A 15,968-nucleotide genomic window follows, 5' to 3' on the forward strand; every position below is an offset into this window, starting at 1 on the left:
GAAAAAGAAAACGACGAGCCCCTCTCGCTTTCAGTTTAGACCCTGTCCACCCAACTGCTTTCTTCGGAACTCGTTACATGAGAAGCCCCACAAAAGGCTTACTGGAAGTGACAGTTTTGGTCTTTGGTGCACCCACCTGTCATTTTTATATTCCCTATACAAACAACGTTACTGGTTCATCGGACAAGCTGGCGGGCTGGTCCATCCAAGCCGAGTCACGGCCTGCGCACGCGCTACACGTGCAATTACCCAATTCCAATTACCAAATGCGAAAAAATCATAACTCACTGAAAAAAGAAAGGAAAAAACGGAAGAAGAAACGTTGGACTCTTTCTCTCTCTGGTTCGGAAAAAGCTTCACAGAGAACAAAGCGAGGGTTTTGCGAAGGAGACTGAGCGAGAGACTGAGATATAGAGAGAGAGAGAGAGAGAGAAAGGGATAGAAGGCCTAGGAGCGAGAGAGAGAGTAAACGAAAGCCCAAAACATAAACACAGAAAAGAGAGAGATAGAGAGACTGGTGGAGCTTCTCAATTGGAACTGTGTCAAAGCTAGGGTTTTCGAATTCATTCATGAAGGTAAACTAGACGGCACGGACGATTTTAATTATTGCTTTTTTGCATTATAATTTCGTGTAATTAATTGGTTTCCATTTTGGTATTAGACGCAATTAAGCACATATCTCACGGCATTAATTTCATAATCCTGATTAGATTTTCCATTTCCTTATATTTCACACCACTTCTCACTCGACCAAACCGTGAAAGCCTGGAATGTCTTTCTCTTGCTTTTACTTCTCTACTTCGAATTCTAGGGTTTGGTATTTTCTGTACATGGTAATCGTAGCTAATTGCGTTGTTTGGTTTCGTTAACATACTTCTGACGAAATCAAAGGAACGACATATATAGCTGTTTTAGTCTAGAGCTCACTGTTTAATTCAGTGAGTTTTCTGTCGGTTATTCTTTTCCCTAATCACGTAATATACATTTTGTTTCTATTTGTGTTTTGAATTTATTGTCTCTTTGGTTGTTTCAGGATTAAATTACTATTTATTTGGCGATCCTGATCAGGAAGTTTCAGTCTGTACCAGGTATAGATTCTACTCGTTTTTTTTTTTGGAACTGAGAGTTTCAAATTTGATATATTGATTTTGTTCTCTGCATGGTCTGTGAGTGATAGGTTTTATCATGACAATGATTGATTGATTAATTATCAGCATATTTTTCACATGTGTTTATATTTTAAATTTGTTGGTAAATTTATGCTTTCAATACGACCATGCTTTTGTGGTATCTATTGAACAGCCATAGCTTGTATACAAAATTGTACTTTGAATATTTTTATGGAAGTAGTTAACTTTTTTATGATATCTGTGGATTAGCTGATTGTTATCCTAAGAACACTAGGTGTTGTACATGTGTGCATAGCCTATTGTGTGGTATTTCTGTCAGTCTTGCTTACCTATCGATGCAATTACAAATCACTTTTCTTAAAGTTATATATGTCGTTGTGCTAGGAATATCATTTATGTTGAACATTTGTACCGAGTACATTTGTACGTTTCATCCTCTTAAAAGAACTTCTCATTTATTAACACGTTATTCGGATGCATGTGCACTTGCGTGGACTGATGGTAGATATTTTATTTGATAAGAGGCGACAAAACATTTTCAATTTGGTCGTATGTGATATTAGAATATGTAATTTGTGATGGCTCGTAGCATGGATTTTATTAGTGTAGCTATGGGTTTTTTCTATACTTCATTTTTAATGAGTTGGATAATGAAAGAATATTTAAGGGTTTGTATATGCTGGAGAGTGAAAAAGTGAATCTTGTATCTGAATTTTGGTATATCCAAGTTCTACATGAGATAGAAATGTATCAGGCTGGAAATTCAATGTGGACACATTGGTCAAATAGTTGTACTGGATTTTAAGAGTATAATTCTTTGAGAGGAGAAATTGTTACTTTTTAAAACTGTGCAATCAGAAAAGTCCCAGCATCTACCACCTTCTTGTATAAAAAATGACTTGTCTTTTGTAGAATCATTATAAGTTGAAATATGCTTTGGTGCGAATCTTCCATCTGAATTTTGGTATAACCAGATTCAACACGAGATTTGTGAAATTGTGGGATAAAAAATGTCAAGAAACCCTTTTCTTTCTTTTCCTTTTCTTTTTCCATTTTTTTATATAGTTGTTATAGTCTTGTTATCCATGTCACATGCGTGCGTTGTAAATTTGTAATGGTGGCAGTGTAGCGGGTTTGAGCTTACTTAACTATAGTTCATTCACGTTTGATTACTTAATTGAAAAGGATACTTTAGTTTTGAATCATTGGAGTTCATAAAATTCTTGAATATTAAATGCAGTTAACTAATTGGATTTGTGGGGCATTCTGTCTTTCCAATTGAGAAAATTTAGATATTCAACTATTGTTATGTTATATTCTTTTTGAGCCTCATCTAGATGATATGTTCCCTCTTTTAAGTGGAAATTTTCACATAAGTTGACACAATGATTTTGTATCAGCTTATTTAAATGATAATTTGTTTTAGAGGAATGTAAGGGCAGTCGCTCTAGGTGACCGTGAATGAGCACTGACTGTTTACAAGTCTCCATGTGGCATGAGAAATCCAAGAAATTCAAAATGCACCAAATCTTTTTAATTTCCTGTTTTAAACTTCTGCAAAACCAAAGTATTAAATGTCTGTTTATCTCTGTCGTCTCTCTCTTCCCATTGCACATCATCTCCTTCCTTTTCTCTCTCTTCTCCTTTTCTCTCCCCAACATCATTCTTCTACGAATATTTTCAGAAATTAGAGAATTAAAACTAAAGCCAATATGAAATTTCATATTTACATAGTTACATACAGCAGAAATCGATTGGAAAACAAAACCTTGTTGCCCTTCAATTTTCAATGCCCATTTTTTAAATAATTAGCGATATTGAGTCGCACACCAGTGAGAAAAGCCCCAACTGAGAAAAAGCAGAAAAAACCTGATGGAAAACTAGGAACAAATTACAAAATTAACAAGAATGCCCAAAAAGCCCAAAAGAGTTTGCGATGGATTGGTGGAATGCTTTTATATGCTTAAGTAAAAACCAATACTAACTGTTTGAGTTCCATCTCTGATGGACAGAACCATCAAACAGAGAGAAGGGGAGTGGAGAGAGAAAGGGAAAGAAAAGATGTGCAGTGGGAAAAGAGAATGATATTTAATACTTTGGGTTCTGCAGAGGGTTAAAGAAGGAAACTAAAAGTATTAGTGCATCTTAAATTTTCTTGGATTTCTCAAGCCACGTGGAGGCTTGTTAACAGTGAGTGCTCATTAGCAGTCGCCTAGAGCGACTGCCCTTAGCATTCCTGTTTATTTTATACCTTTTGCACATTTACTCTTCCACCTCTCTATCAGGTAGTTTATTGCACTTATCAAATCTTGTATGGCTTGGGATGATTTATTGGTCACAACTTCTTAGACTTGCATAATTAGATGTAGATGAATATCCTTCAAATATTCTTGTTCTCTTCACTTAAGACAGATACAAGAATTATAGTTATGGTCTATTTACTTGTGAATAAGAAAAGAAATGGTTTGAATGACCTTAATAGTAACAAGAAACAACACAAGTACTTCCTACTAAACTACTTCTTTGAAATTATTTTAGCAGAATATTCTGTGAACAAGCTGGGTTCAGGAAACATAAAATTAATGTTTTCAGATTCTGTGTTCCAAGTCAGATAATAATAATGCTACTAATATTATTATTGAAAACTGCTGAGAGCAACATGTTTTTTCATTCTTACTGGAACAGGCCATTTCTCAGTGACTTCTTACTTATGTTTCTTGGTCAGTTACTGCATATTTACTCACTATTTGACATCCCTTTTGCAGTGCTATTTCAAATATATTATCCTGAAAGCCTGCTGCAGTTCTCAATGGAAATTAAAGCATTTTTGTTCTACATGGACTTCTTCGATTGTCAGCATGTTATGTAAACCACCATGACACTCGAAGATTTCTTTACCTTAACCGAGATGAAAGATGGGCTCACAGTCCCGTCTCGAGTTGAGGAGCTGGTCACTGTAATGCAGAGCGAGAAAGATTCTATTGTGAATAATGTTGGTGATGCTACCCGGCAATGGGCTGCTGTTGCAAGCACAATCGCTGCCACAGAGAATAAAGATTGTCTTGATCTTTTTATTCAACTAGATGGACTGTGGTTTGTTGATAGATGGCTAAAAGATGCCCAAAATTTAGGTAATGATACAAATGAGAGCTTTGTAGAAGAGTCAATAACCGCTCTGTTACGAGCACTTGAAAAGCTGCATATAGACAATAAGAGGTCAACATCTTCAGGGATCTGGAGTACTGTTAAGAGTCTTCTTGGCCACAAAAGCTTAAAGGTTCAAGATCGAGCAAGACTTTTGTTTGATAGCTGGAAGCAGGATGGTGATACAGCTCACCATGATGCTGAGAATGCTGGGGTTCTCTGTGATGATAGGAGTTGTAAGCTTGAGCGAGAAGATGCTAAGCTGTCTGCTTTAAGAATTACTACTCCAGAAGTTGGTGCTAACAGAGAAAATCACACATTGGGACTTGCCCAAGATGAAATGTTGCCATTAAGGACTTCAGATGGTGTTCAACCAGAAAGTGCTGATGATGTACAGATTCAAAGTTGTAACAAAGGGTCCCCAACCCACAAACTTTTAGACAATGCAGATCTTAAAGATAGATCTCCAGATCATTTAGACCCTATTCAAGAAAGTTCTATAAAAGATGAATCCTCTATATCATCTGGAGGAGGGACTGCTTCGTTTGGAATTTCTAGTTTTCCAGTTGCAAAGCTTAGCAATGTTGAAGAACATTCTGGCCTTCCAAATCAGGATCACAAAGTCAGCACTTCTCCAAAGAAGTTGGGTGTGACAGACACCTCTTCTGTGTCTGGTGTGTTGGAACCTGGGGCTGTTTCGTCAGGTGCTGATGCTGCACCTTCCCAGGTCTTTGTGACTGATTCTGCTCTAGAAAAAATTGCTACTGCCGATGAGGATGATTTCTGCCAAAAATTTACTCCTCTTGGTGGTGAAAGGACACCTGCATCTGATCCAAAGGGTGTGATAGATGATACAAGAGCTGTAAATAATTACAAAACTACAGTTCAAGATGGGGAATGTTGTTCGAACACTCTGGAGGACTCGTCTGGTAATGATAGTATGTCAGGAAAACTTGAAGATGTTGAGACTTCTTCCAGGATGGATGGTGTTGGAGCTATTGATGAGGATAAGGAGCATGCTAGCGATGACGGTGAGGAATTAACAATTTCTAATGAATTTCCTAAACCAGCAGTTGATGCCAAAAGTCCTGATACAATTGAAAAGAGAAGTTCCGATATTGAACTTGAGTATGGGATGGTTGATGCTCTAGAAGTTGCTCGACAGGTCGCCCAAGAAGTAGAAAGAGAAGTGGTGGATTACAGAGAACCATACTGCAGTTCATCTTCTGAGAAAATCTCAGAAGGTGGGCTCAGACAGGCTGGTAGCCCAGACTCTATAAATGGAGAACAGGACCTAACCACTGAGGTTTTGCCAAAGGAGGCGCCGACTGAACAAAGTCATTCTGCCGAGGCAAATCCTGAGAGGGAGGGCCACATAATTAATCCAGCAAATCTGGACACTTTATCAGAACATTCCATTCATGACATGGAGTACTCCCAGGTGACTGAAGCAGCTCAAGAACCAGAAGTTAACCCAGAAAAGGGCCTTTGTAGCTTTGATCTAAATCAAGAAGTATGCACTGACGAAATGGATCGCACAGTGAATCCTGTGTCTACGCCAATTCCAGTTGTTTCTGTTTCAAGACCACCAGCAGCTGCTGGTTTACCTGTAGCCCCTTTGCAGTTTGAGGGGGCTATTGGATGGAAAGGATCTGCTGCTACTAGTGCTTTTCGCCGAGCATCTCCTCGCAGATTTTCAGATGGTGACAAGAATCTTTCTACAGGGGCCACCAGTGATAGCTCAAAGCAGAGGCAGGATTTCCTTGATATTGATCTGAATGTGGCTGAGGGTGGAGATGATTTGGGGAAACTAATTCCAGCATCATCTGGCCTACCTTCTGGGGAATCTTCAGTGGAAGTGAGTCAAAATAGATCAGGGAGGCCCAATTTGGATTTAAACCGTAGTGATGATGATGGTGATGCTCTACCGTCGGATTTAAGGGTGGAAGGACAGTCCTTGTACAACCGACATGGCCGTCGCAGCCCATCTCCTGCCTCATCATCATCATCAATGCAACCTTTTATGAGGAATTTTGATTTGAATGATAGACCGTATCTTCATAATGATTCTATGGATCAAGGGCCTTGTAAATCTTTTCAAAATGCAAATGCATATGGAGGGCCTAACCCGGATGCTTCAGTTATTTCTATCATGGGCACCAGAGTGGAGATAAACAGAAAAGATGTTCCTCAAACTCTGTCCCTGGCAAATGGCAAGGCTATTGAGACTGCAGCAGATGCTAGTGTGGCCAGAACGGGAACTCTTTTGGATTTGAGCTCAACGGTTTCTTACACCAGCTCTCCTGTTTTTGGGTACAATGGTTTGGCAATGGGGCCTGCCTTGTCGTTCTCCTCAGCCATGTATGGACCTGGTGGCACAATCCCCTACATGGTTGATTCAAGAGGAGCTCCTGTTGTGCCTCAAATTATGGCCTCTCCATCGGCTGTTCCACCTCCGTTCTCCCAGTCCCCACCGTTCATGAATATGACTGGTGCACAGCCAGGTCTAAATGGTGCTGGCCCCTCGCGGCCCAGTTTTGATCTGAATTCAGGCTTCATGGTTGAGGGAGGCAATCGGGACTCGGGTCTGAGGCACCTTGTCATTCATGGTCAGGGCAGGCCTATAGAGGAGCATTTGAGGAACTCACAACCGCCTTCAGACATCAGCAACCACCGTGGTGGAAAAAGGAAGGAACCAGATGGCGGCTGGGAACCTTACCCGTTTAGCTACAGACATCAGCAACCACCATGGAGATAGAAGTTTTTAACTGCGTGCTGTCCTCTCTTTGGATCAGTTTCATAAATCCAACTAAGTAGATTGATACACGATCCAAAAGTGGGTGAGCTCATTTGCTTTAGTAGAACTGAATAAAGTTGGAGGGAATTATCGAGGTAACATGATTTATGCGATTAATTGCTGAAGGAAGAAATTAGGTTCTTGTTTTAATTTTGGGTTTTTTTCCCCTATTTTTTGTTTTTTTTGTTTTTATCTCTTTTCTGTGTTTCATAGAAGGCCATTGCAACATAGGAGACTTGGTACGTGTAGCTGTAATTTCTCTTCCATGTATATCACAGAAATTATAGGAACAATTGCTACATTATTTTAGTGGTGCGTATGTGGAAGGTCAGTGGGTTTACCTGAAAGAAACAAATAAAAAGGCCAAAACCCAAAAAATAGTACCAGCGACTTTCATTGATATGCCTTTTATTTTCCTGGCAACAAATATTATGAAAGTAGGTGTTAAAAAGGGCACCTGAGAATAAATCAGGCCTGATTGGGCCTTGTCAGTTGGTCCAAGCCCATGACGTGCCCGTATTTGGGGGTCGGCCTATTAATCTTCTTGATCTCCAGGTACAAGATTAATTTTTCTAACTAATGTTTAATTATTTATGAGCTGGTTGTATTATATTAGGATTTAGGTTAAGAGTGTTTAAACTAGGATATTGGGTTTCTTTAAACAAAAGAAAGTATAAGAAAAAATCAACAACAGTTGAAGGATTTTCTAAGTATAAATGTGGAAAAAAGAATTTTCATAAAAAAGTTAGGTGAAGAATAAAATATAAAATAATTGAGTTCAAATAAACTCTCTTAACAAAAATAAAAAATAAATAATCACTTAAATACAAAAATATAAAAAAATAGCTCGTATTATCCATAACAATAAAAATCAAGTATCCAAATAATGCTATGATGTTTGAGTTAGATGACATTTGATTGAACTGTAAAGTTCATGAGAGAATAGAAGGAAGCCCCAAATCCTTGATTTGGCCAGGAAACACATTGGTATTTTACAACTTAGATTAAGCTTTTCTTTTTCCAAAAGTTTGCAAGGCCATCGCCCCTCTTAGTCCCTTCTATGTTCCGCCGCTGTGTGGCTGTCAGTCCCTGGTACCGCTTGAAGAAACCAATCAACCCGTGCATGGCCACATGACATGAGAAATTTCAACTACCAGCTAGATGGAGCTATCTGCGCTTGTACCTAGAGAAAGAAATCAAAATAGAGAGAAGCTTTATCACAGAATTAAGATATACATTGAAGTGATGCAAGCAATAAAGAAGCAAACCTCAACAAAAGATTAGCACAATACATATGATAGCAGAGGTACCATTTGGTCTACCACTCTGATAGTTCCCTTCTTTTATGGAAAATACAAACTAACAGTTGAATTACATGTACAACTACAATTGTATATCATAAGCATTTCATCACAACCCATAAATGGCCGACTAAGGTTCATCTCAAATATACTAGCAGTATAGTTTGTTGCATAAAGGACCTTTATTCTTTCTTTTCAGTTCTCGAAACCTCTGCCTACAAGACTATAATGCCTACTGCTCGACCTTAAGACCAAACAAGACAGTAAACAAGACATTTATCACCAAATCATCTGCAAATGGCTTTCCAAGTGCAACGCAATTTAGCTACCATGAATAGAAATAAAGAAATAATGGTTATCCGAGAGGAAAGGATAGAGGAAAAAAGAAGTTAAGGGTTACCAGGAGACAGTTAACCTTATCCTAAAAACAAATTCTAGCTAGAAAGCTTATGGAAATATACCACAATCCTCGACAGAATGACAGCCAAAGGAAAGGGATCCTCTCAAACCCTCAGGTTTGAGGTCAGAAGTTAAAAGAAAATGGGTATTTACGAGGTACCTTACCACTGAAAGGTCTTTGATAAAACTAGTCTCCAAGTTAACTGCAAAATAACTTTGGAGTGACTTAACCAAAAATCTATTTCTCAAGGACCTCTTTTTTGCTGGGATGTGTATCCAAAATTTAATTTAATCTAAACCATAAGTTTTATATGTAGCACAAAGAATACTTCAGAAGACACAAACCAGAACCAAAAGGAGGACGTGAATCGCAAGCTAAGGTGCTTCATACCTTGACTTGCTCTTAAAAGAATTCTTGGACTTTTTCTTTCCTGATCCACCGCTTTGTCTGTTCTGCTTCTTTTGACTAATGTCACTCTGGAAAAGGTCCCGCATCTCATCTGTCCTTGATGGAGTTCTTTGGGGGGTACGATTAGATATCTTGCTAGCCTTCTTCACAATCTTGCCAGCATCTGTTGCCTTCTTTGCAGCCTTCGCAGCTTTTGCCCGTCTGTAACCCACATCAACAAGTGGCACTCCTGTCTTATCCTTATTTTTTCCACTACCCTGCAGTTCTTACATACTGATTACTGTCTGCTACTACACAATATATGATCATCAAAGTTCTTTTTTTTTAAGTTGGGCATTATAATTATATGAACACTTAAAGAAAGAAAGCAAACCAGATACACGGAGGTGCATCTTTGACCATCTGTGCATTATAAAAACTTAACAAGCACACCATGGAAGATCCCGTACAGGAGAAATTTGGAAAAGTATACAGAGGAAGTTGAATGTTATTAAGGAATAGAAGGCCTATATGTACATTGGATCATGCAACAGGAGAAATAAAAAACTGAATATTTTGGCAATTTTAACTAGCCAAAAGATCCCTCAACCAAAAAGCAAAGGTATTTGATGTCACTACAAACTACATCATGTGTGTGCGTGTGTGTGTGAGAGAAAGAGAGAGAGAGAAACATACTTCTAACTTTTCATCCTCTAACATTTCTCTAGCAGCTTCCAATTTTCGGCGCTTCTTGCGAGGCAAATTTTTCTGCTCCAGAGTAATCATGTTATATGCTTAACCCAAAAACTATCAATAAAAAATAGAAAATAAAATGTAAGATTTAGATGCAGGATTATACTCACCTCACGCTCCCGCTTCCTCTTTTCTTTCATTTTTAAGTCTTCGGCTTGTTGGGCACTGATTACCTCTTTTCCAGAATGCTTTCCTCTTTCAATGGATTCCTGTCAATGAAGAATTCTTATGTCATGCCTTACTTTGTTCAGTCCCCCATTTAAGAACAAATTTTGCAATAGAAAAGAAACATGCAATTTTAGAGAAAATTAAGACTAATTTGAAGATTTAAGATATCACTCAGCAGTGTTTCTTACTCCTATCAGCACAAAGAAAAAAAAATTACACATTGGAGAAGATTAGCGGATGCCATATCCACAGTTTATTCTTTATTGAAAAAGATAAAGAAAGTAAGATTATTCTCTTCAAACTAGAATTGAATGACCAGCTTTATTTATTTTTATTTTGCATTTAAAAGAGAAACAATAAAGTGAAGATAAACTCTGCAAAATTAAAGAGTAGGTATAAGGCAAGTTAAACTTCTTTCTATAAGCATACCAGATGGAAAAGAATCATTATACTGTGGACAATTTTAGCTGACCAACTTCTGTTATAAAAACAAATCACATCAATCAAGGCATTTCTAATGGTGTTTGCACAAGTGTTTTTCTTTTATCAAATTTTGTAGTCCGTTAAATAATCCATGCAAATCCCAGGTATCTATGTACCAAATCAACGACCTAAAATTTGTATTTGAACAAACAAATCATGTTGACATAAAACAAATATGTTGCAAAATTACCTTAGCTGCCTTCACTACCATCTTTTTCTCTTTTTCTGTCACAAACCATGTCCTCTTGGGACGTGAATAAATTTCATCTTTGTGTGCAATCATATTCTCTGCCTGTATTAAAGGCCACCAACATAAATCAGACTAATAATTATTAATAACATCAACTTTGCAAGGAATGTGTCGGAAATAAATTCAAAGTTCAAAATAAAAAATGGATAATGTAAATACTGCAGCCATCTGATTCGTAGATTGTGCTCTCAAAATGCCAACAATTAGGTATAGAGAAAAGAGTGCTGTTAATACCTTTGTTGCTTCCATTTCAGCTTTTCTTAGTGCTTGCTCTTCCCTGCATATATTCACAATCTTTAATAGTTTTATAAAAGGCAAGTAAATAAGTAAACCTTAGTGAACCAAAACACTAAAAACCTCTCTTCTTGAAGAATTGTGGCCACTTGATCTTCCATTTGCTCAATTATCTGAGACCACTTAGTAATTGATTGTTCTGCAACGATTCGACTCTTCAGCTTTGACCCAGCTCTTTTTGCCTATTAAATTGAATTCCCCCAAGCAAAAGGTAGGTTAATAACAATTTCATCAAAATCATCGACATCAATTTTCTACATGGAAAAATGAAGCCCAATTAAATACGAGAGCATATATGGTAGACCTCATGAACAATGAAGAGTAATAAGAAGAATTAGAATACTTGAGGATGAACCAAAAAGAAGAAACTGGCCCAAGAACACAATAAGGAAGAAGATGATACTCACAATGGCTTTTAAAAGAGATCGGTCATTATCAGTCACAAAAGTAACAGCATATCCTTCTCTGCCAGCTCTTGCTGTACGACCCACTCGATGAATATAGCTGCCCCAAGAAACAAACAAGTGGGGAGTCACAAGGATTCACCATAAATGCATAGACAATAAAATACATCATGCAAGCCAGCAGCAGTCTATGACTGAATGCCAATGGTAGGACTGATCAATGCATGAACATACTGTAACAATGAGAGATTCAGTGATTACCTTGTAAGATCACGTGGACATACATAGTTTATAACTGTTTGAACACCAATTATGTCAAGCCCCTACAGAAAATTAAAGATTTATTATTTGCTTAATGCAGCAAACTTTTTCTGTTTATACAAAGTAAAGATAAAGGGGTAGAAGAGACCACACAGTCCAACAACCTCACCTCTCACCCCATCCCCACCAAAAATAATAACAAACATATGAAGGATAATAAAAGAATGAAGAGAGGGGTGGTGGAGTATAATAATGGATTATCAAGGGCACCAGTTTCCTTGGAAATCCTGGCTGGAAATCCACATGAAGTTTGACCAAATTCAAGTGAAAGTCAACAATCATCACAGTGTAGTTCCCTATGTGCAACAGAGGCAATGTGATCAAATGTGTAGTTCCCTAAGTGAAACTCATGTGAAAGTCAACAATATTTTTTTAAATTTTCTTTTTATAATCAATCGAATTTGTAGTTCCCTATGTGTAACAGAGGCAATGTGATCTTGACCATTGGGTACTGGTTCAATGGCCAAAATCAGCCGAAGTCTAGGGGGAGCAACATTCTAATACAACGCCATGAGTCACTAAGATACTCACACACATCTGAAAGCACTAATGCATACGAAAAAAGAAAATAAGAATTATTTCTTACACGAGCAGCCACATCAGTTGCAATTAAATAATCAACTCCCTGCTTCCTGAAAAGTTCCAAAGCCTACACAAACAATTAAAAAGGTAGGATTTTCACAGATTAAAATAAATAAGGGAAATAAGCTCAATGAGCAAGGAAACATATATCCAACAGGTTTCAACATCATCTTGTATCATTATATATAGGAGAATACTTCACTAACTAATCATACAATGAATCCAGACAAACAAATTGTCCATCTAGGCACACAAGCTACTCACATCTAGGCGCTGGACTTGTGTAAGATTGCCATGAAGCTCAGCAGCTTTAAAGCCAGCTAATCCAAATAAAATCTTCAACCTATGCGCAGCGTTTTTTGTGCCACTGACAGTGAAAATAATATATGATTATACAGAACTAACAAAACATACCAGCGAAATCTAAGGAAGGGGGCCTAAAAACAATATTTATTTATGAAGACACTAACGGTTAAACCGAAACTACAAACCTGAATATGATCACTCTAGAAGTGAATGTCTTAGAACACATTGCAAGTAGAACTGCTTCCTGATTTACTTCACGCATTCGTCGTATCCTAACCACCCTACATGGCGGTCAAAATGACAACAGTCCACAGGTCATTATTCATAAACAAACATGTTTCAACATACACGTACCCGTGATTGAATTATAATTAATAATAAAACTCAATCAAATCAAAATGGAATAATGAGTATAAATGAATTACTCCTCAGTTAGTGTCGTTGGCCGTTTCGCAGATGGGTCAGCAGAGAGGCGTAGTGGTTTGGTAAGAGAAAGCTTGACAAGTTCATCAACTTCTTCAGTCATTGTAGCTGAAAATAGCATGGTTTGTCTCCTTTTGGGGCATAAACGAACCTGCATATAAACCATAAATGATTAGAAATTGTGTAATAATTCAAAAAATATATAAAAGTAAGACAGCATATTTCTGCCTTTCTGGAAATCAGCAATATCTCAATTGTTCTCATGCATGCACCAAAAGGAGCCAGGGCATACCAGCTCACGAATTTCAGCACTAAATCCAACCTCCAAAAGGCGATCTGCCTCATCAAGAATTAAAACAGCAAGATCTTCCAAATCCACAGACATAGAATTGCGTAAATGATCTATAATGCGTCCTGGAGTAGCCACAACGATATCTGGCTTTGTTCTCAAGCCTGCCGCTTGGTCCTGATAAAAAATGGCATCGCCTCAATATTGTTGATGAAAACAGATGAACAAAAAAGTAGACAAAACTTTTGACTGGAAAGAATTATGTAATGAGCCACATGACAGATGCATTGGATGTGGATACATAATTTTATGCACTTTCAGTTAATATGTTTCTTTTTTTCCTTCTGAGGTGTCACATGATTTTTACGTTTACTACTCATATTTGAGTACAGATATGTGACCTAATTGAGTTATGCAAGTTTTCCATTGTCTATCATAAATTAAGTAAATTCAGAACACATAAAATAAAAAAGTAGAAATGGTCCGAATACAACATAGATACAATCTACGAACACATAAAATTAGAATCTATCTGACAATAAAGCCATTTACAAATGAAAGTAAATCAAACCTTTGATGAAAGCCCTCCAACAACCAGGCAACATCTGATATCAGTAAATTGGGCAAGTTTCTCAATCATACTATGAACCCTGAAAAGCATGTTTAAAAGTCAGATCCAAAACCAACTAGGCAAGGCAAACAGGATAACAAAAATCTAAATGAAAACAATATGTTTTACAAAGGGAACTGTTGCTCAAAAAGCATGCAATCATGTTCAATCAACTGGTATTAGACGATGAAATAGACCATTAAAGCTAGAATTAGATTGACCATCATAGACTCGAGAATCTACCAATCTGTCAACCAATTCCATCCCTTTCATCTATCCTTCTTACAATGTCAATTATGAGAAAAGGTGGCACAACCGCACAACTGGCACTTTGAAAGTATGAGAGCACACAACACAACTCACAAGCATGTGATAATTTTCATTCTTTACTTCTGAAATCTTGGGAAAGTCATCACCAGTGTGAAACTTGAACACTAACGAATAAGCAGAACAATGGAATGAACTTATATAGAATATTCAGTAATTTCAAAGCACTAGCTAATTCGAAGGTGCACAAACAGTTCGATGTATAATATATCAAGTAGCATTTAAACAACACAACTGGGAATGAAAATAACACTTACTGAACTGCCAGTTCTCTGGCTGGGGTCAGAACAAGGACTCGTATAGCAGGCACCCGCTTTGGGCGAAACAACAGTCTCTCCAGAGTAGGTAGTGCAAAGGCAGCCGTCTGTGTAAAAACAACAACAACAACAAGCATTAACAAATTGACCCAAAATAGAAATATCAGTCATGTAGAGAACAAGTACAATTTTGATCCAACTACCACTGCGAAACAAACCCTAACCCCAGCTGTAAAGCTTACTTGGAACAAAAACACTTAACAAACTAATTTACCTTTCCGGAACCAGTAATGGCACTTGCACATATATCACGCGCGGTCAGGGCTAACGGTATGCACGCGGCCTACACAAAACCCTTTAAATTCAGTAAAACTGAAATGACATAAATGAAAGTAACAAGAAATGAATTTTAGTGGTACGGGATTCGAAACCTGAATTGGAGTGGGCTTGGAATAGCCCAATTTCTCGCAAGCGCGAAGCAGAGGGCGCGACAAATTCAGCTCCATGAACGAATTCGCATGAAACGACGTGCCGTCTGAAGGCGCGAAAAATGATTTCTTGTCAGCGGCATTGGTAGCATCATCGTCTTCGTCATCTTCTGGCTTGTAATTTTCCTAAATAACCAACAATTATTTAATTTAAGTGAATTAATTGAAAGAAATGCATCGAAGATGAATAGAGGTCAGTTAGTTACTTGTTTGTCGGATTCGGATCCGGAGCTAGAAGCGTCGTCGTCATTAGGGTCGGAGATTGGGACGGATCGCTGCTGCAGAGCTTTGGAAATCTTGAAATCGACGGAGGTGGTGCTTTGACGGGCATGTTCTTCAGCGACTGTTTCGGAGTAGGCAGCGAAGTCCCATGGGGATTGAGAATGGCGGGAACGAGAGATGTTCAGACCTTCTTCTGGTTCATCTTCTTCGTCTGGTTGTTGTTCTTCTACTTCGGCGTCGGAAAATTCTTCGTCGCTTGGGGGCTCAAATACGAAACTCGGAGCCATGGAAATATGGAATGGGGAGTAAGAGCGGGTCCGGGCTGAGTAGAGTTACAGGGTTTATAGATTTTGGGTGCGCTACGATAGGGTTTAAGAGAGGACCTGGATCCTCTACGAGACTATACCCAAATCACTGTACAAGGCTTTTAATCCTAGCTGTCTAAGAAAAACCAACGATCTACAATTCACCACATCATCTATACATATATATTTATTTTTTAACACCAAAATCATTATAAAAAAAAATATATTTCTAAACCCAAGACCCTATGTGTTTGATATCTTACATTCTTACTCAAAAATTTTCTTCTTGATTTTATAATAATTACTATAAATGAAAGAAACAATTTT

The 15,968-nt window shown here is 37.8% G+C and overlaps 2 protein-coding genes across 2 annotated transcripts; one reads left to right on the forward strand and one right to left on the reverse strand.

Moving 5' to 3' along the window:
• Positions 1–301: 301 nt before the first annotated feature.
• LOC147278069 (Transcription elongation factor (TFIIS) family protein) lies at positions 302–7,375 on the forward strand. Its single transcript, XM_086252381.1, has 3 exons — positions 302–575; positions 1,034–1,088; positions 3,896–7,375. Exon 3 carries the CDS (start codon positions 4,006–4,008, stop codon positions 7,030–7,032), a length of 3,027 nt encoding a protein of 1,008 aa, XP_086108507.1. The 5' UTR covers positions 302–575; positions 1,034–1,088; positions 3,896–4,005; the 3' UTR covers positions 7,033–7,375.
• A 458-nt stretch (positions 7,376–7,833) lies between these two features.
• Positions 7,834–15,710, reverse strand: LOC147278070 (DEA(D/H)-box RNA helicase family protein). The gene is made up of 19 exons (XM_086250637.1): positions 15,321–15,710; positions 15,058–15,240; positions 14,901–14,969; positions 14,627–14,733; positions 14,004–14,082; positions 13,436–13,609; positions 13,146–13,294; positions 12,906–13,001; positions 12,679–12,781; positions 12,419–12,481; positions 11,773–11,834; positions 11,515–11,611; positions 11,171–11,289; positions 11,048–11,090; positions 10,754–10,855; positions 10,023–10,121; positions 9,856–9,927; positions 9,163–9,437; positions 7,834–8,254 (listed from the first exon to the last, which is right to left on the reverse strand). Exons 1-19 carry the CDS (start codon positions 15,621–15,623, stop codon positions 8,239–8,241), a joined length of 2,211 nt encoding a protein of 736 aa, XP_086106763.1. The 5' UTR covers positions 15,624–15,710; the 3' UTR covers positions 7,834–8,238.
• Between the last annotated feature and the right edge of the window lie 258 nt (positions 15,711–15,968).

The sequence above is a fragment of the Dryas octopetala genome, chromosome 7 (assembly GCF_963921425.1).
Source record: "Dryas octopetala chromosome 7, drDryOcto1.1, whole genome shotgun sequence".
Classification (NCBI taxonomy): Eukaryota; Viridiplantae; Streptophyta; class Magnoliopsida; order Rosales; family Rosaceae; genus Dryas; species Dryas octopetala.

Excerpts from the sequence above, each read along its gene's own strand:
- LOC147278069 (XM_086252381.1), top strand. The coding sequence starts at position 4,006 with ATGACACTCGAAGATTTCTTTACCTTAACCGAGATGAAAGATGGGCTC.
- LOC147278070 (XM_086250637.1), bottom strand. The coding sequence starts at position 15,623 with ATGGCTCCGAGTTTCGTATTTGAGCCCCCAAGCGACGAAGAATTTTCC. Across the intron at positions 14,083-14,626 it reads GCCAGAGAACTGGCAGTTCA|GGTTCATAGTATGATTGAGA; the intron begins GTAAGTGTTATT and ends CATGCTTTTCAG. Across the intron at positions 9,928-10,022 it reads AGAGGAAGCGGGAGCGTGAG|AAAAATTTGCCTCGCAAGAA; the intron begins GTGAGTATAATC and ends ACTCTGGAGCAG.